Source organism: Labeo rohita, chromosome 22, assembly GCF_022985175.1.
Source record: "Labeo rohita strain BAU-BD-2019 chromosome 22, IGBB_LRoh.1.0, whole genome shotgun sequence".
Classification (NCBI taxonomy): domain Eukaryota; kingdom Metazoa; phylum Chordata; class Actinopteri; order Cypriniformes; family Cyprinidae; genus Labeo; species Labeo rohita.
This window is the reverse complement of record NC_066890.1, coordinates 24,966,308-24,991,918: the sequence shown is the minus strand read 5'-3', so window position 1 is coordinate 24,991,918 and position 25,611 is coordinate 24,966,308. Positions and strand designations below refer to the sequence as shown.

At 37.2% G+C, this 25,611-nt stretch overlaps 2 protein-coding genes across 2 annotated transcripts; both read right to left on the bottom strand.

Annotated features, from left to right (window-relative positions):
• Window positions 1-2,206: 2,206 nt before the first annotated feature.
• LOC127153251 (sialoadhesin) lies at window positions 2,207-6,624 on the bottom strand. Its single transcript, XM_051094228.1, has 8 exons — window positions 6,486-6,624; window positions 5,921-6,271; window positions 5,620-5,844; window positions 3,484-3,822; window positions 3,204-3,413; window positions 3,014-3,104; window positions 2,898-2,928; window positions 2,207-2,768 (listed from the first exon to the last, which is right to left on the bottom strand). Exons 1-8 carry the CDS (start codon window positions 6,529-6,531, stop codon window positions 2,718-2,720), a joined length of 1,344 nt encoding a protein of 447 aa, XP_050950185.1. The 5' UTR covers window positions 6,532-6,624; the 3' UTR covers window positions 2,207-2,717.
• An 8,841-nt stretch (window positions 6,625-15,465) lies between these two features.
• fam20cl (family with sequence similarity 20 member C, like) lies at window positions 15,466-24,500 on the bottom strand. The gene is made up of 11 exons (XM_051094199.1): window positions 24,209-24,500; window positions 23,754-24,134; window positions 23,370-23,545; window positions 19,903-19,981; window positions 19,563-19,655; window positions 19,371-19,486; window positions 19,100-19,280; window positions 18,739-18,848; window positions 16,447-16,528; window positions 16,136-16,195; window positions 15,466-16,060 (listed from the first exon to the last, which is right to left on the bottom strand). The coding sequence occupies exons 2-11, from the start codon at window positions 24,128-24,130 to the stop codon at window positions 15,811-15,813; spliced, it is 1,524 nt and encodes a 507-aa protein (XP_050950156.1). The 5' UTR covers window positions 24,131-24,134; window positions 24,209-24,500; the 3' UTR covers window positions 15,466-15,810.
• Window positions 24,501-25,611: the final 1,111 nt, after the last annotated feature.

The window sequence follows — 25,611 nt, the reverse complement described above, 5'->3', positions numbered from 1 at the left end:
GAGGTGGAGCTAAGACACGAGGAAAGGAAGCGAGGAAAGGAAACGAGGATGTACAAATAAGAAATGAGAAGCACCCCTTGTATTTCTCACGCTGAGAAGTAAGGGATAACTTTTCCCGCTATATAATGTTAATAGACGAGGCGCAGGTTTGCAGTGGGAGTTCATAGTTGTCTTGACAGTTAAATGCCACCTACCAGCAAATATCAGAAATTAGAATTTTTTTGTTTTCGGGTAAATTACGTGATCCCGTTCCAGTCACATTCGTCACTCGGCAACATGGACGCGCACGCAGGGGGCGAGGCGGTGGAATCGTCGGTCGCGGGGCTTCTGCACAGTGAAAGCGTTTTGTGCAGATGAGGCGGTGGTCGCGTTGCGGTCACGGAGCGGACGTTACCATTTGTATTTACTAAAAACTAACACAATAAATGCAGTAGGTAACCCCTTCTAATGTTTGTTTGTTTGTTTGTTTGTTTGTTTTCTTTCTTTTTCTTCATTTTACGATTCCTGGACGAAATCACTTGCCTGCATCAAAGATAGTGAGAGCTGATGTTGGGGAATGTAGCCAAATTCGTGCAAAGTTAGCTCTCCAACAGCTTTAACCAAGTTTTGGCTACTGGAAACTAAGGAAAGGACTAGATAATTGGTAAATCTGATAAAACAGACAAATATATCCAAATTTATTATTTTTCTAAATTTCTAACTAATCTTTATAACTGTTATTCCTTTTGAAACTTTTAAAGCAGGCAGGGTTAACCTTACAGTAGCACTCAACACTAATTACTATGACTTACAAAATCCTTCATCACTTGAATTAAGATTATAATAATTCAATTTTAAAGCACAGCCACCACAAAACCAGACTTTAGCACCTAGCTTAGGTTAGGTTAAATACAGATTTAAAATGATAAGATATAGTTTAATAGCTATGATACCATTTTTATAATCAAATCCTTGCATAGCTATGACTGGAAACACTGGCATCTAACAATGCCTTGGGGGAAAAAAAAAACAGTTAATCTTAAAAAATAAAGCATATACGTAAACCCAAATATGGAAATAAATCAGTTATTGAATAAGCATGTGTCCTATTTTGTGTTCTAAACTTCTGAAACATTTTGTCTCATATTTTAGAGCAGTCAATGCAATTTGGAAAAGAAATTAATCAAATCTGTGTAAAAAATATTCAGATGTAACCCCTTTGTAACTTTCATAAGTAACTGTAATTTAACTATACATTGTTTCTCAGCAACTGTAACCGATTAGTTACAGTTATTTTGTAATTAAATTATGTAATTCCATTACATGCAACTAGTTACTAGTTAAGTTTGAGCCCTTGCCACTGTCATTAAGGCATCAATATGTGCAACAAACACTTGCAATACAAAATGCCATTCATATACTGAAATATGTACATTCTCTCTCTCACACACACACACGGCTTGACATGCTCAGGGCAAGTTTTGCAATACTGTATGTGTAGGCCTACAGTATGTACTTTGAGCACTGCTGTTCATTGGCTCATTTGGGGCCAAATTTCTTTTGATTTTTGATACATTTGTATTTTTGAAATATACAAGACATTTCTTTTTATTTTTTATGAATTTGACTTTAATCAAACTTACCAGTTGTTATAGTTTATATTTTGTGCTGGTCAATTATGAACAATAGATCAAATTTAACTTCTAGCAAAAACTGGAGAGAATTGCGTAGGGTCGAATCCTCTCCCAACAGATATAATCTCACTCCAAACTTTTTCTAAAACTTGAGGGCCCTGGGTATAGACCTACTCCTGTCACTGTAGTGTGTTATAACAATACTTTTTGGTATTTTTGTGTTCAATTGCATGATGGAAGATTGACAATATTATTAAACAGAGAAAGAAAACATCTGACTGTCCACAATATGATGGTAACCAGTTTAAATTTACCAGACCTAACCTGAAACTTCAATTTATTGAGTTTATTGACTTTAGTTATTAAAAGTGATTAATTAATATTAATCTTAAGCCTTAAAAGATCTTTTCAAAGTAAATATAATTCATTAAAACTGGTTAAGAAAACACACACACACACACACACAGGCTACAAGGAGGCTTTATTTGATTATTTTTTTGGCCAGAACACTACAGTTTACACATTTAACTATTACTTAAAAAAAAAAGGCAAAACCCATAAAGCACTTATTAGTACCAATTAAAACCCTTCTTTTCTTTTTAATAAACATTTCATGGTCAGATAAAATGCTATTTTAATATTGCACTCAGTGCCCTGATTAAAAGCCTGATTTATCAGAAAAGCTAAAACAGGACACAGCATTGCTTGGGGCTAAAATATTAGAACACGAATCCTGGTTAATAACCAGTTTGTCTGCTTATTAAGTTGTTTTGATGTTTCTGTGCCGTTGAAATATAAAGTTATGTGTACACATACACGAAAATAGATAAATCATAAGATACGCAGAACATAAAAGCAGCACCACTTTATTAAAGTGGATTCTTAAAGGATATTTAAACAATAAAAAGTTTCTTTTTGCATTTAGCAACTGGAGAAAAATATAGCTAAACCATGCACTACAGTTTTGTTTTGTTTTAGTTTGTTTGATAATGCAGACAGTCATTGATCTGTCACTGTCTATGACATCGCTGTATCACTGATGTTGCTGCTGTCAGTTCTGACTGTTGCTAGGTGATGATGTCACAATGGAAGAACACAGTGACATCACTCCAGCAGCTCTGATGGACAGACAGCAGATGTAGATGTCTGAAACATCTAAAGATGAGACAAAAATGATCAAATATATTTAAAACCATTTTTGTAGCCATTGCATTTCAAATATTATTGCAGATTCTTAATATGAATTATTTCTAACCTCTTAATTTTTCTTTTTTTTTTTCTTACCTCTTTCAGTTTGGTTTTGAAATGAGAAAACCTGTTGAAAAATAATTCACATTCTTATAATCCAAATTCATTTCTTGATGTTCATTGTAGGTCATACAATTAGATCTTTTACTCACCACATCCACAGAGCCGCTATTATGAGAAACTGAGGTAAAAACACCAGTAGAGTGACTGTATAATGGCTGAACACTGTGCTGTCCACTGGATCTTCACAACACAAAGAAGTGAATCATGACTATCAGAGAAAACACCTGAATGCTGTAAACATTTGACACTGAAGCACATGTATCATGAGAGATGTTTTACCTCCTACAGCACAGGAATACTGTTGAAGCTCTTCATTGCTGACTGAGTCCAGGTACAGCTTGTTGACTTTAGTGAATCCATCTGTTACCTGTCGTCCGTTCTTGTACCAGATGTAAGAGGTGTTGTCATTCAGAGTGCAATTAGTTGAACAGCTTAATATCACTTCCTCTTTCTCTGATACAACAGCTGGGCTGCTTTTTATCTGTGTACCTACAAATAATTAAAGTATTTTAGAAATTATACTGGAAACATTATGAATGAGTTTATCATGATCAGTTACCTGTAACTGTAAGAATGACTCCAGGTAATCCAGAGCATTTGCCGTTTGTTTTGTCAGTGATGATAATGAATCGATATTCTCCAGAGTCACTGATCTTGAGATCTTTGATTCTCAGTTTGTTCCCCACATACTCCACACGACCAGCAAACTGGTGCTCCTCACGCAGATCCTTGAAGTTCTGAGATCGACCGTCAGATGGACCGTAATGCCAGAAGGTTTTAATTACAGTATGACCAGAGGGATGTGAGTATGTGCAGGAAATGTCTACTGTTGAGTTCACCAAAGCACAGACTCTTGTAGAGGTGTAAGTCACATCCCAGCAGCCTCTCTGAGAAACACCTGAAAGAGACACAGATTACTGCTGTGAAACTCACAATTGTGGCCTGTTTACACCAAGATGAATGTTTGTCATGAAAATTCAGTGTGATTAAATTTTAATTTGACTTAGTGGCTGGTAATGGGTCAGGTTTTCTTATCTTTTTTTCCCTCCAATTCTATTAAGAAATAAACTGACCAACCAATAAGATTTATACTAATAAACGGAGCTGCTGCTGGTACATAATAATACAAATTAAAGCTGATCACACACAGACTATTTTGCTAACCACATTTGCGACTACCGATAGATTGTATTTATGCTATGTAAAAATACCTTTTTTTTTTTTTTTTTTGCAATAATATTAGATGCTATTTATACTACTTAGTGCAGTGGTTCTCAACTCCAGTCCTCGAGGCCCACTGCTCTGCACATTTTATAGGTCTCCCTCATTTAACACACCTGATTCAGATCTTCAGCTTGTTAGGAGAAAGATCCATGAACAGAACAGAACCATTGAGTGCAATTAGTGGCAGATATTTGCATCTCAGTACTGTAGTACATTATAAAACAGTATGCAGTACTAACATATTAAGTGTGAATGACAATTTTTATTACAATTATTAAATGGACGCTGCTTTATTGGGACAATAAATCCCTTTCTACATTTACCCCTAACCGTAACTGATGCGCACCCTTGAGGCAGTTTTTTTCACCTTATTTTAATTTTGTTGAAAATGACTTTTTAATCTGATAAGTTGTGATATGTTATCTATATGATACAGACCCTGATAGCACACATACATCTCGGAGACGTATATTTGACGTCTTCATTTACATCTGCAAGACGTATTTTTTGTGTGTTTGCTCATCTGCAATATGTCTATAGGACGTTTCCTATCAGATGTCAATTAGATGTCTTTAAGATGTTCATGATTTAGAATGTATGTAAAACTGACATCTTACAGATGTCTGCCAGACGTTTGTAGACAGCAGATGCTTTCCAGATCAAGAGATCTTTAACAGACATCTTGCAGACGTACGGGTGCTGTCTGGGGAGCTCAGTAATGTAAATTCAGACTATCTTTTGTGCCTGTATCAGTCAGATTTTTTTGTACTACATTGAAGCTGAACACTAAAACACTAACATTGCCTCTCAGTGTAAGTAACCAAAGTGACTTCCGTCTATTGTGATGTTATGTGCCTACTCTCTATTTTATCCCAACATTTATAATGTTCAGGAACTCATGTGCCCCGAAACAACGAGAATGAGGAAAACTTTCCATCGCAAGTTAAACATTACAAATAATTTGGTAGTAAAACATGAAGTGATCGGTTGTGTATTTTGTTAAATGTTTTCAACTGTTTTTTAAATTACAACTATTAAATTAAAAGCATCACAATTACTACATTTACAGTTTATTAAATTTACAACACTATGATGTGTGTACCACTGGGTAATCAAAAGTTTTACACACACTTGAGGTCTTAACAGCCAGTTGAAAACTTGTGCCAAATTCATGAAATCTACATCATGTAACCAGTGGTCAAGTGCAAAAACAGTAAGTGTGGGCATTGGGACGGGCTTCCTGTCTCAAATGATCAAGTTCTTGTGTTCTTCCTCTGACTCTATGAGTTTTGTGATGTTATGGCACTTGAATTGAGCAGAAAAATGTGGAAATTGCAGAGACATTTTGTGATTAACATTCATCTTGGTATGAAAACTACCTTTAAATATGTACACTTATACTCACGTATGAACAAACACTGATATTACATTAGTGCTCATTAAATAAATAAATAAATAAAGTGTCACTCACACACAGGAGAGGAGGAATTCAAAAGATCTGCAGTAAGAAAACAGGAGTAACTTCCAGCAGCTTTGGGTGAAACTGTAATGCTCCTGAAATGACCAAGATCTTTTACATATTGTCCATTTATTTTCCAGTAGTAATTCTGAGGTCTGGACGTCAAATCACAGGAAGTATCACAGGTCAGTTTTACTCTCTTAACTGTAGATGCAGGATTCCACTTCACCTGCAGGTCTGAATTAATGTAAAAATTAATAAAACTTGACAAATTAAAACATCTGAACTGACCAGAATCTGGACTCAGTTTCACCTGTGACTGTTAGACTGACTGCTGCTGATCTGAGATGTTTAACTCCATCATTCATGATGAACATGAGCTGATATTCTCCAGAGTCTCTCTCTCTCACGTCTGATATTGTGAGTGTTGAGGAGCTGCTTGAGATCTGATGTTTCACTCGTCCTGAGTAGTCTGAGTCTAAAGTCAAATCTTCAGGTTTATTGATTTTTCTCCAGTTTGTTCTTTGTTTCTCACTGAACCAGAACACAGTTTTGATGTTGATGTTGATCCTGCTGTTGTAAGAGCACGTCAACTGCACATTGGTTTCCTTCAGAGCACAAATGTTTTTACACGTCACAGAGATGTGTTTCAATGTTAGAGAGCCTGATTTAAAAAGAAAAAAAAAAGAATAAATTAACAGTGAGACCAAACAGTTTGCATTGAGAAAGATTCTTCTTTCTCACTTGACAAACCAGGTGAGTCACTATGAGAGCAGTGATGCAAATCTCCTTAAAGTCTAAAATGTTTTTAGTTTGTGTTGGAACACATTTTGATGAAACATTAAAACAAAACTGCAATCCATTAACAATAATCTTACCTGAAACATGTAGAAGTAGAATCAGTGATGTGATTCTGAAGTCCATCCTTTAACTTTCGGATTTTCAGTTTCAGAACTGCCTTAAGTAAAAGAGTGACAATGTTGTGAGGCAGACACACATTAATTTCAAACCATTTATCCCAATAGCTCAACATTAACTGAAATTGTTTTAAGCAATAACATGGTTAAAGAAATGTGGTATCAGAAGTGGTGACCATCCCTTATCAGGCAGTCAGATGATCTTATTTCCTTCCTTTTTCTCGCCAATCTTTTACCTCCTTGTTGTTGGGAACTGCATTTAACCTCCCACTTCTTAAGCAACACTATATTAGAAACTTTCCAGTTCATTTTTAGATTTTACATTTCCCAATCAGTCGAGTCAATGACAAATAAGGATAAATCTTGTTAAAAACGTACAGAAACATACAAATGTACAGAAATGCATTTATTAATTGAATATGGTTTTGAAAAAACTTTAAACCATTTTCAAAAGTCAATTTATTGACTGTAAAATGTGACCATCAAAAAACAAAAACTACACGCTGAATATGAGTGAGTGAACACCTTATAATTCTCTTCAAAAAATGTTTTAAAATATATTTTACAATTGGCACTAAATGACAGTCGCACCACATGCTATTTTAAAGAAATAGCAGTAAACGATATAGCAGAGCTACTTCAGGCATTTGAATTAGGGTTTATTTCCATTTCAGTATAATAACATTCAGAAAAACAATTATTTTGATTGTCCACAATATGATGGATATATGTACTAAAAACTACACTGATCAAAATGATAAAAGCAACACTTTTGTTTTTGCCCCCATTTTTCATGAGCTGAACTCAAAGATCTAAGACTTTTTCTATGTACACAAAAGGCCTATTTCTCTCAAATATTGTTCACAAATCTGTCTAAATCTGTGTTAGTGAGCACTTCTCCTTTGCCGAGATAATCCATCCAGGTGTAGTAAAATGAAAAATTAGCGTAATTAGATCAAATTTAAATGATTCAATTGGGAATCAAATCCAAAGGATTCGGAATCGACTTCATTAATTGATTCAGAATTAATAGTTTTACACTTTATTAACTGTTCGTCCAGCGAAAAGTTACACTTAGTATATCTTACCAATTCTGGATGTTTATATTATTTCCATGGCCATCAGATTATAATATAAACACTGTATTATGTTGTTGTGAGCTAGGTAGCAAAATCTTGACACAGGCACTAACTTCGTAAACAAAAAAAAAAAAAACAATGTTCTTTCCAATGAAACAAGAATTTATTGAACTACTCTAAGATACATGAACTAAACTACTAAAATTACACACACATACACACACTCACACCCACACACATGCATACGGTTCAAGGAATGAGAATTACGGAGTTTGAATGGAATCCCAAAATTTCTAGTATCTGCTACTAGTTCTTAAATTGCAACCTGAGAAGACCACAGAAGCAGAGATTTGACTTATAGCTGCTCAAGGAGATTTAGCACCAGTTCAGCAAGAGATTAAGGAGACCTTGTTTTACTTGCGTTCTGGCCAAAACGGGTTTTCCTCTGTGGGCTGGTCTTAGCAGAGGGAATCACGCCACTTCTGGTTGGTTGCTGGTTCTTTGGATGACGTCTTTGGGAAGCCTTCAGTGGTGACTGGACGCACGTCCTGATTTTGCTGAGTTAGATGTGTTCCTGGGTCAACATACTTTGCTGACCCTGGAACAACATTTTTATCAAAAAATTTAATCTTGACCACATCCCTACACCTAAACCTAACCTTACCCATGAGTAATCCCTAAAATCAGAGGAAATGATAGATGAATGACACTGATGTACAAGCACCAAACACTGATTGTAAGCCTAAACTTCACAAAAACAATAAACTGTTTTTTCAAATCTGATTGGTTAATCACAATGTTGTTCCAGGGTCAACAAAGATGTTGATCCAGGAACATGTTGTACTTAAATATAAAATCAGGTTCTGCGTGATTGGACAGTTGGAGAGGCTGGATGAAGCTTCGGTTGGTTGCTTGGTTACACAGATGATCCTCTCGGAGCTCAGGTGAGCGCTGGCGAAGTGTTTCTCTCGTTGCAAGCATCTCAAGCGGTTCACACCATCAGAGCGTTTCAAGCTGCTTCTGCTGTTCGGTGTTTCATGCAGTTCAGTCAGTTCAAGCTTCGGTGGGTTGCTTGGTTACCAAGCGTGATAAGCTTGAAGTTCTTTGAAAGTCGGAGTTGCGGGGCGCAAAGACTTTGAAGGTTTCACGAAGCTTTAGCTGGTTCTGTAGAGTTCTGGATGGCACAGTCGCGTAGTGGTCAAGCCGGGAGCGCCAGTGAGAGCGCACTCAGACGAAAGGACGAAAGGCTGTTCTGGATGTTTGAATTTAACCAGGCCGATGAAGTCCGTCCCATAAAGTTGTGTTCCAGTCATTTGGGTTGCAAGGTGGGGCTCCGCCCCATACTGTTGCTCATTTGTGCATACCTTAGCATAATGTCTTTCTGTCACATGGAGCCAACTTTTCTGCAAGAGTTTGTTAATCTCTTCAGTAAGTGTTGTAGTGCAAACATCATACATCATATCAACTTTTCATTCACGTCAACATCTTGGAAATAAAATAAGCTCTCATTTAACACTAAACATCGGGTATCTTTCATACACATTAATAATCTTGTCCCTTTAAAGTGTTATAAAAACGTTGGCTAGCTTCGTAGGTTACAATAAACACACCAAGCATATAGGACGTATAAAACATAAAACGCATATTGTTGCTCTAATAGCAATACTGTTAATGTAATTTGTGATGCGCATTCGTGTGCGTTCTTTAACGGGGCAGAGGGAGAGTGTGCGTGAGGAATGTGAGAGGAGGGGGACACAGGAGGTCCAAAGGGTCATGAGAGTCATGCTGGATGGATCCTGTAAGCCCTGAAGGCTGGACGTGTCAATGTAAATCTGTCTTTCATGTTTATTCGATTACCGATTTATGCCTAGCTGGTCACCAGTTATACTGACTATCTGTTCTGTGGCTAGTCTCAGAAAAGGGGGGAGTATCAGTAAATTAGTCTTTTACTGTGTTTCTTGCATGGGTTTGACTGCGGCTGGTCAAAAGGTGATGATAAAGCATTTGTGGCTTCAAGTGGTCCCAGCAGAGAACAAGAGTTCTCTGTCCTACTGAACTGATATTGATCTATCACTGGTTCACCTCTGCGGTGAGAAGTCAGCATAGGACAGGAACTGGTCAAGACGCACTGGCGTCATGTAAGCTCCCAATCTGTTTTTATGGTCGCCCCAAATGGCTCACAGAAGACTCTGTGTTGTTTTCTCCTCTGAGGCCCCACACAGGTGTGGCATATCAAGATGCTGATTCATCCGTGAAGAGAACACCTCTCCAAAGATGCCATCGAATGTGAGCATTTGCCCACTCAAGTCGGTTAATATGACAAACTGCAGTCAGGTCGAGACCCCGATGAGGACAACGAGCATCCAGATGAACTTCCCTGAGACGGTTTCTGACAGTTTGTGCAGAAATTCTTCGGTTATGCAAACCGATTGTTGCAGCAGCTGTCCGGGTGGCTGGTCTCAGACAACGGCTTATGGTAGAGAAATGAGCATTCAATTCACGGGCAACAGCTCTGGTGGACATTCCTGCAGTCAGCATGCCAATTGCACACTCCCTTAAAACTTGCGACATTTGTGGCATTGATAAATGTGATAAAATGCACATTTTAGAGTGCCGTTTTATTGTGGCCAGCCTAAGGCACACCTGTGCAATAATCATGCTGTCTAATCAGCATCTTGATATGTCACACCTGTGAGGTGGATGGATTATCTCAGCAAAGGAGAAGTGCTCACTAACACAGATTTAGACAGATTTGTGAACAATATTTGAGAGAAATAGGCCTTTTGTGTACATAGGAAAAAGTTTTAGATCTTTGAGTTCAGCTCATGAAAAATGGGGGAAAAGTTGTATTTGTATTTGTGCCAAGCTGTATTTTCATCTGGGAAACTCCGAAATTTTAAATATTACTACATAACTGTAGTACTGTAAAGTTTTATTAGTTTTTCACATTGCTTTCTCCGGTTGTTATAGTTTACATATATAACTAACCATTTAATGTATATTTTATATATTAAACACACCAACCATTTATTTGACCAAGAAGCTTAGATAGCACAGTGAACTTTATATGGTTACCAGTCAACAGGACACTACATCTGTTGGATCTTGACTAAATATCTTCCATAGCTTTTGACTTTAATAAGACGTCCCCAAGAAATAGACAAGAATGAATGAATGAACTCATGAATTGGCCATCCATCATGATTCCTGTTCCTGTTCTTTTCAACAACAAAGCACTTGAACGTGATAAACTCGTAATAACAACTTCAGAAGTGGGAAGTAGGACGTTTCCAATTGCATGCGAAAGCAGCATTAATATACGACAGTTTCATAAATACTGGTTAAGAAGTGAATATAAATACACACAGGCTACAAGGAGGCTTTATTTTTTATTTTTAGACCAGGATGCTGCTGTTTCTTCTATTACTTCTGAAAAAAAACATAGGAAAATTCGCAAAACCCTTACCAATACCAATTAAAAATCATTCACTACTTTTTAGCAAACTTAATTTCATGGTCAGATAAAATGCTGTTTAAATTACTAAACATATGATGGCGAAACGCGATCCCCTGCTTGAAGGCCCGATGTATCTGAAAAACTAAAACAGGTCACAGAAATGCTTGGGCCCAATATATTAGAACACAAGTGCTGGTTAGTACCCAGTGTGTTTTCTTATTAAAGTGTTTTATTGATATTTATGTGCATCATTACTGTGGTTACAGTTAGTCCATTAAAATAGAAAATAATTCAGTGTGCACCTATACAAAAATAAAGAGGAGCCACCACTTTATTAAAGTGGATTCTTAAAGGTTATTTAGACAATAAAACTCTTCTTACATTTACTATATGAAGTTTCAAGCATACCTATTAAGACCTTGATTAGCTGGTTCAGGTGTGTTTGATTAAGGTTGGAGCTAAACTCTGTAGGACATCGGCCCTCCAGGACCGAGTGTGGTGACCCCTGGTCTATGACATTACTGTATCACTGATGTTGCTGCTGACAGTTCAGACCAATTAAAAACCATCTATTCCTTTTTAATAAATGTATTAAACGGTCAGATAAAATACTATTCTAATAACGCACTCAGTCCCATGCTTAAAATCCTTATGTATCAGAAAAACTAAAACAGGACACAGCATTGCTTGGGCCTAAAATATTAGAACACAAATCCTGGTTAATAACCAGTTTGTCTGCTTATTAAATGGTTTTATTGATTTTTCTGTGCTTTTGAAATGTAAAATAACATAACATAAGATAAGATGCACAGAATACAAATGCGGCACAACTTTTTATTATATTAAGAGAATAAAAAGTTTCTTTTTACAGCAATTGGTGAAAACACTATAGTTTTGTTTTAGTTTTGTTCAATAATGCATACTGACAGTCACTGTCTATGACATCACTGTATCACTGATGTCGCTGCTGACAGTTCTGACTGTTGCTAGGTGATGGAAGAACACAATGACATCACTCCAGCAGCTCTGATGGACAGACAGTAATGAACAGATGTGGAACAGCAGATTCTGACACAGACAAACAGATGATGATCAAATATATTTAAAACCATTTTTGTAGCCATTGCATTTCAAATTATAGCAGATAAACTGAGCTGCTGCTGGTACATACAACTACAACCTAGAGCTGATCACAGCCTATTTTACTGGCCCTGGGCTGATATTCGCACTTGTGGCTTTGGCAACTTGAGAGCATGTATGCAACAAGAAGTAGGTGCGTAAATCTGTTTTAGATTGGGAAAAAGCCGAAGCTCTGTGGCCCTTAATGCTATTCATAGCAGTTTTTGAGATTAAGCGTATCCCAACATTTTAAAATATGTGAATTTAAGGAAAACTTTCCAAAAAAATCGCACACTTGCGGCCTTCATGCCCATTTGAACACTTGGTCCAAACACAGTAGATACATCATGTAAGTAAGTGTGATACACTAAGTCTTTGTGGTCTTCCTTGAGTCCACACTTTCATAATGTAATGCTACTTTGATTTGATGCAGAAATTGCACAGAATTTTCATCATGAGCATTAGTTTTGGTATTAAAAAATATGTTTAAAAGTGACCACATTTACTCATGTATGAACAAACACTAATATAGTGTTCATTAAATAAATAAATAAAGTGTCACTCACACACAGGAGAGGAGGAATTCATAAGATCTCCAGTGAGAAAACAGGAGTAGCTGTCACCAGCTTTGGGTGAAACTGTAATGCTCCTGTAATGACCAAGATCTTTTACATATTGTCCATTTAGTTTCCAGTAGTACTCCTGAGGTCTGGACGTCAAATCATAGGAAGTATCACAGGTCAGGTTTACTCTTTCATCTTTTAGGTTTGTAGTTGCAGGATAAAAGTTACAAGCTTATCACGCAATGACACTTTTGGTCCTGGTCCACTTAGTGTTCACACTGGCATTTAGATACACTCCTTGTTCCCTTTGTGAAATTTCGCATAGCTTTGCGTCTTTTATCACATCTTGATTTTGGCTAGTTTAGCAGTATTTGCATTTATATTTCATTTGAACCGCACCAGAGTTTATTTGGAAGCGGACCAAGACTAATCTTTTTAGGTGTCAGGTGTTAGGTCACAGTACTTCTGTGCTCCAGTACTGCTTTGAGTGTAATGACTGGCAGATTTTCAAGAACACAGCAACGAATGCTGGAGAGGTGGATCTGGAGGAGTATGCATCCTCTGCCTGTAATACCTACAGTCATGGCCAAAAATATTGGCACCCTTGCAATTCTGTCAGAAAATCCAACCCTTCTCTCAGAAAATTGTTGCAGTTTCAAATGTTTTGGTACTCACGTGTTTATTTATTTATTTATATATTTATTTTTATTTCTGGAATATATTTATTTTGCATTGGAACAACAAAAAAAGGGGGAAGAAAAGTAAAATCTGATATAATTCCACACAGAACTCAAAAAATGCACTGGACAAAATTATTGGCACCCTTAACTTAAATGCTTGGTAGCACCCTCTTTGGAAAAAATAACTGAAATCAATCGCTTCCTGTAACCACGAATGAGTTTCTTACACCTCTCTACTGGAATTTTTTTCTTTTGCAAACTGCTCCAGGTCATTCAGATTTGAAGGATGTCTTCTCCAAACTGCTGTTTTGAGATCTCTCCACAGGTGTGCTATGGGATTCAGATCTGGACTCATTACTGGCTATTTCAGAACTCTCCAGCGCTTTGCTTGTAACCATTTCTCAGTGCTTTCTGAAGTGAGTTTTGGGTCATTGTCCTGCTGGAAGACCCATGACCTCTGGTGGAGACGCACCTTTCTGACACTGGCCACTACGTTGCACCCCAAAATTATTTGGTAATCATCAGATTTTATGATACCGCTCACACAGTCAAGGCTTCAGTGCCAGAAGTAGCAAAGCAACCCCAAAACATCTTTGAACCTCCACCATGTTTGACTGTAGGAACTGTGTTCTTTTCTTTGAAGGCCTCATTTCTTTTTCTGTAAACAGTGCCATGATGTCCTTTACCAAAAAGCTCTACTTTTGTCTCATCTGCCCACAGTACGTTCTCCCATTGTGGTTTTGTCACATACATTTTGGCAAACTCCAGTCTTGCTTTTTTATGCCTTTGTGTCAGTAGTGGTGTTCTCGTGGGTCTCCTACCATAGCATCCCTTTTCATTCAGATGAACGGACAGTGCGAGCTGATGCCGTTGTCTGCAGATCAGCTAGAATTTGTTTGGAATTCTGTTTGTTTTGCTCTTCCGTCCATGTCCAGGGAGGTTAGCTACAGTGCCATGGGCTGTAAACTATCTTGATGATATTGCGCACAGTGGACACAGGAACATTAAGATCTCTGGAGATCAGTGTTGGGCAATAACGCATTACTTTGTAACGCGTTACTGTAATTTGATTACTTTTTTAGTAACGGAGTAATTTAACGTATCAACTTCTGTTGTCTTCACATGAGTCTCTGCCCGCCCGCACCTGCACTTGCCTATCAAGTCTTGCCCAATTTATGGGCGAGTGTGGGTGCGGGCGGGCAGAGACTCATATGTGTGCGGGGTGCTATAGAATAAAATGATTTGTGGGACTCCCACAAAATAGAAACTTCTAAACATAAAAATATATCTCAAACGAATGAATTGCTATCCATGTATTGCACAAAAGCAACAAGAACAACTAATATAAAACAAAAATGATTACCACGCGTAAAGCATAGGCAGAGTTTCTATTTATAACACGCGTTTGCAGTGTTGAACAATATTTATTTCTGGAATGCAATGGACAATCAGAGAATCCACTCACTGCTTGAAATGTTGTGTATTCTGCACACAGACGTATTTCACATAAATTTTGTGGATGTACAGAAAAAAGTAATGTAACTAGTAATGTAACTAATTACTTTTGAAATAAAGTAATCAGCACAGTAATTTGATTACTTTTAAAAGGAGTAATCAGTAGTCAGTAACTGAATTACATTTTCAGAGTAACTTGCCCAACACTGTTGGAAATGGACTTGTAGCCTTAAGATTGTCCATGTATTTCCACAGTTTTTTCTCAAATCCACAGACAACTCTTTACACTTTTTCTTTTCTCCATGCTCAGTGTGACACAACACAAAGGCTGAGTCAACTTTTCTCCATTTTAACTGGTTGCAAGTGTGATTACTATATTGCCCACACCTGTTGCCACAGGTGTGTCTAAACACAAATTACAGGAGCATCACATGCTTGAAAAGCAAATATTTCTTACAATTTTGACAAGCTGCCAATAATTTTGTCCAGACCATTTTTGAGTTCTGTGTGAAATTTTATCAGGTTTGACTTTTCTTCTCTTTTCGTTTATATATATATATATATATATATATATTTGTGCGTGTGTGTTGTTGCAGTACAAACAAAATTAATAAGCATGTGAATACCAAAACATTTGCAATTCTAAGAGAAGTGTTGCATTTTCTGACAGAATTGCAAGGGTGCCAATATTTTTGGCCACGACTGTATATGTGACTTAAAATGTGAAATAAAAATGTCAATTTTGTCTTTAATTTAATCTCAAATACACAAACAAAAAAGAACAGTTTTAACAGTAACTGGTCACAGATGATAATAATCCACTTTGTTGATTAGCAACTTTATTTAACAATCATATAAAGTGTAAGTTTAGTGTGTAGTGTAAGATTGTTTACAGTCTGGTTATACAGCACAACAAATCTAAATAATATCACATCAAGCCCCAAGGTAATCAGTGATGTCATCATATATGACATCACTGTGATGTTGATGCTGTTGCAGACAGTCCTGGATGGTTTGAATGACTGTTTCTAGGCGACGGTCTAAAGCGGAAAGATGTGGTTCAGTGAGGAGTGGGGCCACCGCTACAAGGGGGTCCTGAGACAAAGATGCACGCATGACATCACTCAACCGATACGACGGAAGAGAGAGCAGACGTAAACGAAGCAACGTGGAACGACGGACCCTAAAGGAAAGAACAAAGGAATAAGGAGTAGCTCAAAACACAACATTCTTAAATTGTTAATTATGTTAACGCTACCTGCAGCACTGCACAAGAGGAGCCAGTATAGATGGTTCATCTTTAGAATGACGCCCAAACCTACAATGCAGAAGAACCATCACTCAAACTGAATAAAACCAAAATATCATTAGAAAACCTCTTTGACTATCGATTTTTTTTTTTTTAAGTTATATTTATGGGGCTTTTTGCCTTTATTTGACAGGAGAGTTGAGAACAGACAGGACAGCATTGGGTGAAGAGAGGGGGGTAGGATCAGCAAAGGACCTCGAGACGGGAATTGAACTCGTGTCGCCCGCAGCACAGTTGCACTATCGATTTTGAATACTCACGCTCTTCCATTGTCTAAGTGTATGAGAAATGTGCTGTTGCCAAACTTCTCAAATGTTTCATAGTGGTGCCTGTCCATGTTACCTGAGGATGATAGATAAAAAATAACGGGAAAACAAAGATTTAAAAAAACGTTGAGGATTTACATCAGCTCAAAATTGTTGTTTGGACTCCACTGACTTTCGAAAGATTGTCTTTGCATCCCACTGAATGAAAAAAAGTCATACAGCTTTGGAATGACATTTTTTGTGTGTGTTTTGAGCTGCACTTGGATATACAGGCCTGCCATATTGAATTATTACCATATTAGTGTCATTTCCCATGGTAATAACATGCTACACCAAGCTATTTCAAAGAATGTTGTGGTTTGAGTCCAAAAACGTGGTATTTCTGTGGTCATCCTTAAAGGATTCATTCAATTTACTCATCCCCATGTCATCTAAGATGTTCAAGTCTTTCTTTCTTCAGCAGAAAACAAATTGAGGTTTTTTAAGGAAAACATTCCAGGATTTTTCTCCATATTGTGGACTTCAAAGGGGGTCAACCGAGTGAAGGTCCAAATTGCAGTTTCAATATAGCTTCAAAGAGCTCTACACTATCCTATCCGAGTAATAAGGGTCTTATCTAGCAAAACGACTGGTCATTTTCTAAAAAAAAAATACTTAAAATATATACTTTTTAACCACAAATGCTCATCTTGCACTAGCTCTGTGATTCACATCTGCAATTTGACGCATTACGTAATCACATTGGAAAGTTCACGTGTGGGTAGTTGTGCATCTGTGTACTTTGGTTCAAAAAAGTAGGGTAGGTCAAAAAACTCCATCTCATTTTCTCCTCCGACTTCAAAATCAACCAACATTAGTTTTACTTTTGTTTGTTAAGAACGTTTGACTTTCTTTGCATGTTTACTTTGTAAACACTGGGTTGGTACTTCCACCTACATCACACATGACTTTTCCAATGTGATTACATAATGCATAAAGTTGAGCTAGTGCAAGATGAGCATTTCTGGTTAAACAGTATATATTTTAAGTATTTCTTTTTAGAAAATGACCAATCGTTTTGATAAGACTCTTATTCTTCAGCTGGGATCGTGTAGAGTCCTTTGAAGCCGGAATGAAACTGCCATTTGGACCTTGAACCCATTGATCCCTATTGAAGTCCACTATATGGAGAATAGAGGTCGACCGATGTATCGGTTTGGCCGATTAATCGGCACCGATAGTTGATTGGCGGAACTATCAATTATTACCAAAAATCCATGCCGATAGTTTTTTTTTGGGTTGGGTCCGTTGGTGGTGCAGCTGAGAAGGTCGTCATTATACAGCAAAGTCCCTACAGTCTTTGTTATACAGCACAAGAGTGGCCTCTAGTGGCGGAAATCACTGACAGCATGTTTAGACGTGAGACACATGAGCGGAACACTTCAAAGGTGGATTTAAAACATTGACAACGAAACGGTGTGTACAGTATACTGTAGTACATGTTTTCATGTAATTACTAAGCGATGAATTTGTTGATTAGATGCTGCATTAGTGGAGAAAGGACAGCAGTATACTTTTGCCCGTTTGGTGATGAAATAAAGTCTTGTAGACTGTGTGATACCGGATAGCTGCAAGTTCTTCTAGATGCGGCGCTGCACTTTTGCCCGCTGTGTGACTAACATATTTTTAGATTTTGATTAGATAACCACAAATGTTCTAGAATAGAAGCAGTTAAATTCTGAAAGTACACAATATCCATATATATGCGATTTCAATACTGTGGCCTTTGTGTAGATATTTAAAGATGACCATCTTTAGCTTGATTGTTGATGTAATGGTAGCACTTTACAATATGAGTCCATTTGTAACATCAAGACTGATAAAAGCTGTAGAACAGAAGTATTGTTCCTTGTTAGAGTGTGTTAATTTCTGCATTCACTGATATATTTTTAACATTTTAGTTGCTTTTGTTAACATTAATGAACTGTAATGATCAATATATAATTAATATTAATATTTTTATTCATTTACAAAGTATGGTTCAGTAGGCTACTTTTTTTTTAAATAGACTATTTAAATAAACTATTTATTTTCCATTCAGGATCCATTTTACAAACTATTGATGATTAATCGGTATCAGCCAGTGTGGTCCAACCTAGTTATCGGTATCTGTAAAATCCAATATTGGTCGACCTCTAATGGAGAACGTTTCTTTTCGACTGAAGAAAGAAAGACATGAACATCTTGGAAGACATTAGGGTGAGTAAATTATCAGAAAATTTTCATCTGAAGTAATTCATGACTCACTCATGAGAAAGTCTAGAATGCTCAAGTCGATCAGATCCACCAATCGAGTTCCTCGGTCGTATGGAGGAATCTTTTTTACGGCGTCACAATAGTTAGACTCCGTCTCCCACCTGTTATAGAAATAATCATTGGTTACTTGTTGAATTCTCCACTGCAAATCACACACTGTAAATGTATACATAAAACCCAATAAAGAAGAACCCAAAAGCAGACATGGTCCAGATAGTATAGACAAAGCGTATAGACAAAAAAGATTTTCCCAAAACATATTCTTTTGTGTTCAAAGTCATAGGTTGGAACAACATGAGGTTGAGTAATTTTGAGTGAACCTAAATCTCTGAATAACACACTCTCCACCCACAGTGCCAGCTTGGTTCGGCTGTAGGACCGCCTCCAGGGACTCCTCCACGAGCGTCGTGATGCCAAACTCAGATCTGGCAACATAGCAGCCATAGAGCCCTCGATCTTGAGCGGACGGCCACAGATAGCATGCTCTGTAGAGCAGTAATAAGAACACTGGCCATAAAAACATGCATTCCCCACTGCGGAAAGAGAAAGACAGATGGTGACGTATGAGAACACTTGTTTTGAGAGGAAGTGATGGAGGAAGATACGAGCCATGTGGGACAAACCTGGAGAAGTGAAAAATGTTGTGGCCAGTTTATGGTCGGTGGTGATGTCTTTGATTTCTTTTATCACATGAATAAGTCTTCCAACCACTGGAGGCACCCTTCTAAAACCCAGTATCCTTATTGTGAGGGAAAAAGTGTTTTAAATTTTTTGTAATATACATTCATTTTGCAATATACAGTCCGCAATCTTACCTGTCCAGGTGGAAGGCTGCAATTTCAGCATTGTGCCTTTCAAAGTCAGAAAAGTAATACAGATTGACATTGGTCTCCTCATGCCGTTCCTGTCTTAAGTCAAAACAATTCTGATCAAAATTTGAAACAAAATAATCAAAATACACATCTTGAATTGCGTTAACATATTTAAGCCACTTCCGTTACAATGTGAAAAACGTTCAACAAAATGTATTTTTGCATACATGCAAACATACAAAGATCTAAAAATATGTGGTTTAAATCAGAATGTACTTATTGTAATGCTGATAGCCAAACAGAAATATATAAAGATTTGAAACACATGGTGCTTGGATCTCACTTCATGGGTTTGAAGAGCGCCTGTCCATAATTAGGAAATGACATCACCAACTTCAGCTGCGTCCCACCTGATTTTTGCACTGAAAGGTACCACAAAGGTTTTCTTGTAAAAGAGATTTTATATCTCACAGTTGCAGCATTTTCTGTTGTAATTGCGATTTTATGTCTCATAATTGCAATTTTACATCTCAAAATTGTGACTAGTTCTTACAAATGCATAGTTCAGTCATGAAACAATTACGAGAAGCTGATTGGTTTTTAAGCCAGCCAAACTCTATTTCCAATCTATGCTATCATTTATTTCCGTCACTACCTGGTCCAGCTGGTACTGCACGTACATAAAAAAATTCGGTAAGACTTTACTTAAAGCCTTTATATATAAGACATTATAAAAGTAGTTTTAATGCTGCCTGATCTCATGACGAAAACGTACCTGTGGGAACTTCGCAAGACGCAAAATACATACCAATTGGTAAATATCACTGCAGTCTCCAACAGAAATGAACACTAAAGGTGGTAAAACAGTGAGCACTTGTAAACACGGTTATGATTACAGCACCATATGTTTTGCTTTCCAGACGTAGCAAGCTTGCCTGGTAGCCCAGTTGGCACAGAACTGGACTTAAGATGAGAAATTTAAAAACAAGCTAAAACGACATGCTTGCGATTGCGTTTTTTACATCTCATTTGGTTTTGTTCATGCTGTCGGGTTAGGTGTAGTGCAGATGGTACATTGCAGAGCCACTCAACGGACAGTGACACGTACAAAACCAACATCAAATAAAACATACCATATGTACGTTCATCTGTGGTAAAAAACAAAAACAAACAAACACTGATTTAGCGCCACTCAGTGGACATTTCACATTGAATATGTCACGAGATTTCACATCTTGCAAAAAAGTTCCTACAGGTACGTTTTTGTCATGAGATCAAGTTGCTTTGTAATGCACTTTATAATGCATTTTATGATCTCATGAATAATTGTATCTACAGTTATAACACACTATAATACTTCATGTTGTAATCTACCCATTATTACACCTTTAGAAAGAATAATGCATTAAAAACATGACAAACAAGCCTTCAAAAATTTTAATGCATTTTAACTTAGGTTACAATTATTTATGTAAAGATATGATGCATTACAACACACATTATGAATACCTTATAATGTATTATACAGAAAGGCTTCAAGTGTTAACTGAATTTTCTTTAGCCCTCCTCCTCCCCAGCTCCACCTGTCTAGATCTACCACAGTGGTTCTTTCTGCTGAAAGGGATAGTTTATGCAAAACTGAAAATGACTTCATGATTTACTCACCCTTAAGCCATCCTAGATGTATATGACTTTCTTCTTTCAGACAAATACAATCGGAGTTATATTAAAAAATGTCCTGTTTCTTCTAAGCTTTATAAGTGAATAGCAGTGAATGGGTGTCGAGATTTTAAAGTCAAGAAAGTGCATCCATCCATCCATCATAAAAAGTACTCCACACAGCTCTGTTAATTAACACAGTTAATAAAGACCTTCTGGAGTGAAATGATGCATTTGTGTAAAAAAAAATAAAAAATAAAAAATAAATCCATATTTAAAACTTTATAAACCATAAAATCTAGCTTCCACTAGAGCTGTCGTGAGAATATGCTAGTTTCACGAGAAGCGAAGTTTTGTTTACAATAGTACAGGAAGCAAAGTTTCCTTTGTTTACTAAAGGAAAACGAGTCTCCTCTTGGTTTATATTGAAATCCTCCAACATTTTTCTTTACAAATCCTTGTTTTGTACTTTTAGGCCCTGTTTACACTAGTATGTTTAGCGTTTTGATCCTCGTCTACAGTGGCGTTTTCACTGCGTTTCAGAAACAATCTCCGTCTACACTACACAGCTGAAAACGCATGTCACATGGGTGTTTTAATTTAAGAGAAGTAACCTCCAAAATTAGACGCAACAAGTAAGCATGATGTTATTGTTTACACAATGGGTGCCCAACTCTGTTCCTGGAGATCGACTTCCCTGCAGAGTTTAATTCCAACCCTAATCAAACACACCTGTCTGTAATAATCAAGTGCTCCTTGAGAGCCTAATTAGCTAGTTCAGGTGTGTTTGATCAGGGTTGGAGCTGAACACTGCAGGAAAGTTGATCTCCAGGACTAGGGTTGAGCACCCCTGGTTTACACGGCGTCAAGGATGTGGGCAGCCACACGAATGTGGGCATGTCTGTTTTCTGATAAGAGGTGTATAATAGTGTAAGAATATTTTTCCTGCACAACAACATTTAAATATCTGATGACTCAATACATGCAATTCTCCTTCATTCCTCGAGGTGGCACTGTTTGATAGACAATAATGACGTGATTACCACAGGCATAAAACAAAAGAATATCATCATCAAAAACTGAACTGACTTGAATGGCTTTACTGCAGAGCAATTGCTGTACGCAATAATATATAAATCTCATTTGATGGTGGATATGGTGAATAAGCTGCCAGCGATCAAAATATTGATTTTAAAGATATTGAAAACGATAGTTTTGAGAATATGGTTGAGATGGCGAATATGAGCCAGATGCTGAATGCACTGTGGAAGTGCACTCTGATCATCTGCTCAAATTTAACCCTTTTAAGTTTCAAAAGGTAAAGTGCTTTACAAAAGGTGAAATATGCTTTATTTTATTCTATTTGCTATTATTGAGTTTTTTGCTATTGCAGTAGTTACAGATCCATCGATGCTTGATATATAGGTCTGAGTCGCTAAAGACGTGTATATGTAATAATGATTTGCAAAACGTTCATGCATTTAAGGGTTAAAATGAAAACGTAGCCTAATTCGTGACCGGTGCTTTGTTTTGTTCTCTCCTCTGCGTTTCTGTATTCGTCACTTCTGCATTCGTCACTAAATTCACCTACATCCTACATCATCTGCTGGAACGCCACTCTCTCGTAAGCGCACATACGACAGTAAAAGCTAGTGCTTTACAAAGTATTAAATATGCATATTTTTCTTACAAAAACACATTGATTTGCTTCAGGAGGGCTGTATTAACTATTAATTAACAGAGCTGTGTGGAGTACTTTTTATGATGGATAGATGCACTTTAAAAACTTCAAAATCTCGACACCCATCCACTGCCATTATAAAGCTTGGAAGAACCAGGACATTATTTAATAAACTCCAATAGTATTCGTCTGAAAGAAGTGAACTACACCTTGTTGAACTATCCCTTTAAGAAGAAGGGCAGTACATCTAGACAAGTGGAGCTGGGGAGGAGGAGGGTTAAAGAAAAGTGATAACAGAATGTAGATTTTACATAGACTATCCATTTATACACTTTAGAGTTGTTTTTAACCCATTTTCCTGATTCTTTTTGCACTCTAAGATGGAAACAGGCTTCCATGCTATTTTAATCCTTCTCCCTCTCCTCTTTCTAATATAAATGCCTTGCTTTGCAAATTTTAAAGTCACCTACCTGCACTGACAATGCGATGGGATGCCAGTTGCTGAGTCAGCGCTGACAGATTGGGGTCTTTGTGCTGATACATCTGCCAGCGTGATATTCCAAGGTGAAACCGGAGCCAAGGTGGATGTGTCTCAGCACTGGCGTTCCAGACGATAGGATCATATCCATCTTCATTAGCACTCAGCCTAAAAATGGGATGCACTCATATGTTTTTGATAGTACAGTCGTTATAATTAAAGTTGCACCAAGCAATTTAGTTTTAACGGCAGATACAGCAGCAGTTTTTAACTTTTTACTGACGCCTAAAGGCTAGAATGAAGCATCACTCAAAAGTGAATGTTTTCATTTGTGATTATCTTGATTTATTGAAATTATGTTGTTCAAAATCCTTACCACTGCTGTGTGCTATGCTCTTCTTCTTTTTTCTTTGTTCGGACTTTCAGCAGCCAATCACCATCGGACACAGGTGGGGTGGGCAAATTGTACAGCGGGTGGGAGAACAAAGCCTCCAGTTTGGCAAAGGCATCTGCAGCGCTGTCCATTTCCACTTCCTGCGTGACACTTCCTAGAGTGGCCATTTTGCTTGTTGATGTAGATGTAGTTTGTACAGAGAAGCTGATGGAGGTCTGGATGTCAGGGTTTGAGTGTAGCTCACAGGAAGTGTGGTAAATGGACAGGACAAGTGAAACCACGAGCAAGTGCAGACTCAGGAAGACAATTAACAGCCAAAGGCGGAACATCCGTGAACGCCGACGTGTACATACTCGCATTGTACTGAAATGAGATGGCAAACAGTATTAATTTCAACTTCACAATTGTCTTATTAAAGAAAATAGAGTGAAACATACCTGTCTTCCAGTTTAAGGTGTTTCTGTCACCGTCTGTTTGGACTAAAAGGAAGCTCAGATTGTCCTTTAGACCTTTATTCCCCTGGGAACTATTGCACTCACTTTTTCTCTCAAACTTTGCAGAGGAGAGGTGCCAGGTTAGGCTGATCTGAATGGATGTGTTTACTCTCCCCCCTGCTATGTCTAGCACACATCAAATTGGGAGTGTATTCTCTAAACACAAAAACATGTATTCACCAATAGGGGGGAGTGGGGTAAAATTTGCCACTTGTTTACCAAAGTTGTCCTCTAGCCTCCCGTGACCAAGCACGCTTTTCTTTTACTTTTGTTTTTTATAGAGGACATTTGTTTTTCAGAAATGCTAATACTTGAATTCCTGTATCCTAAATCCTGATACTTGAATTCAGTAACCTAAAATGTTTTGGTGTTTGGCCATGAAAACCTTAAATAAATGATAGATAGATAGATAGATAGATAGATAGATAGATAGATAGATAGATAGATAGATAGATAGATAGATAGATAGATAGATAGATAGACAAAGAGACAGACAGACAGACAGACAGACAGACAGACAGACAGATAGATAGATAGATAGATAGACAAAGAGACAGATAGACAGACAGACAGACAGACAGAGATAGATAGATAGATAGATAGATAGATAGATAGATAGATAGATAGATAGATAGATAGATAGATAGATAGATAGATAGATAGATAGGCAGACAGATAGATAGACAGACAAAGAGACAGATAGACAGACAGACAGACAGAGATAGATAGATAGATAGATAGAGAGAGAGATAGATAGATAAACAGACAAAGAGATAGACAGACAGACAGACAGACAGACAGACATAGACAGACAGACAGACAGATAGATAGATAGATAGATAGATAGATAGATAGATAGATAGATAGATAGATAGACAGATAGACAGACAGACAGATAGATAGATAGACAGAGAGATAGATAGATAGATAGATAGACAGACAGACAGACAGATAGATAGACAGAGAGAGATAGATAGACAGACAAACAGACAGATAGATAGATAGATAGACAGAGAGACAGATAGACAGACAGATGATAGACAGACAGACAGACAGACAGATAGATAGATAGATAGATAGATAGACAGACAGACAGACAGATAGATATAGATAGACAGAGAGATAGATAGACAGACAGATGATAGACAGACAGACAGACAGACAGATAGATAGATAGATAGATAGATAGATAGATAGATAGATAGATAGATAGATAGATAGATAGATAGATAGATAGATAGATAGATGGATAGATAGATAGATGGATAGATGATAGACATGTAAAATAAATGTAAAAATACTACATTCCCGACAGAAAAAAAATAAAATCTAGAAAAATCTATGCT

Coding starts and splice junctions, on each gene's coding strand:
- LOC127153251 (XM_051094228.1), bottom strand. CDS start 6,531: ATGGACTTCAGAATCACATCACTGATTCTACTTCTACATGTTTCAG. Junction 5,845..5,920: donor AGTCAGTCTAACAGTCACAG/GTGAAACTGAGT, acceptor ACATTAATTCAG/ACCTGCAGGTGAAGTGGAAT. Junction 2,769..2,897: donor TCAAAACCAAACTGAAAGAG/GTAAGAAAAAAA, acceptor TCTCATCTTTAG/ATGTTTCAGACATCTACATC.
- fam20cl (XM_051094199.1), bottom strand. CDS start 24,130: ATGCGAGTATGTACACGTCGGCGTTCACGGATGTTCCGCCTTTGGCTG. Junction 19,487..19,562: donor GCAGCCTTCCACCTGGACAG/GTAAGATTGCGG, acceptor CCTCACAATAAG/GATACTGGGTTTTAGAAGGG. Junction 16,196..16,446: donor CACTTAGACAATGGAAGAGC/GTGAGTATTCAA, acceptor TCTGCATTGTAG/GTTTGGGCGTCATTCTAAAG.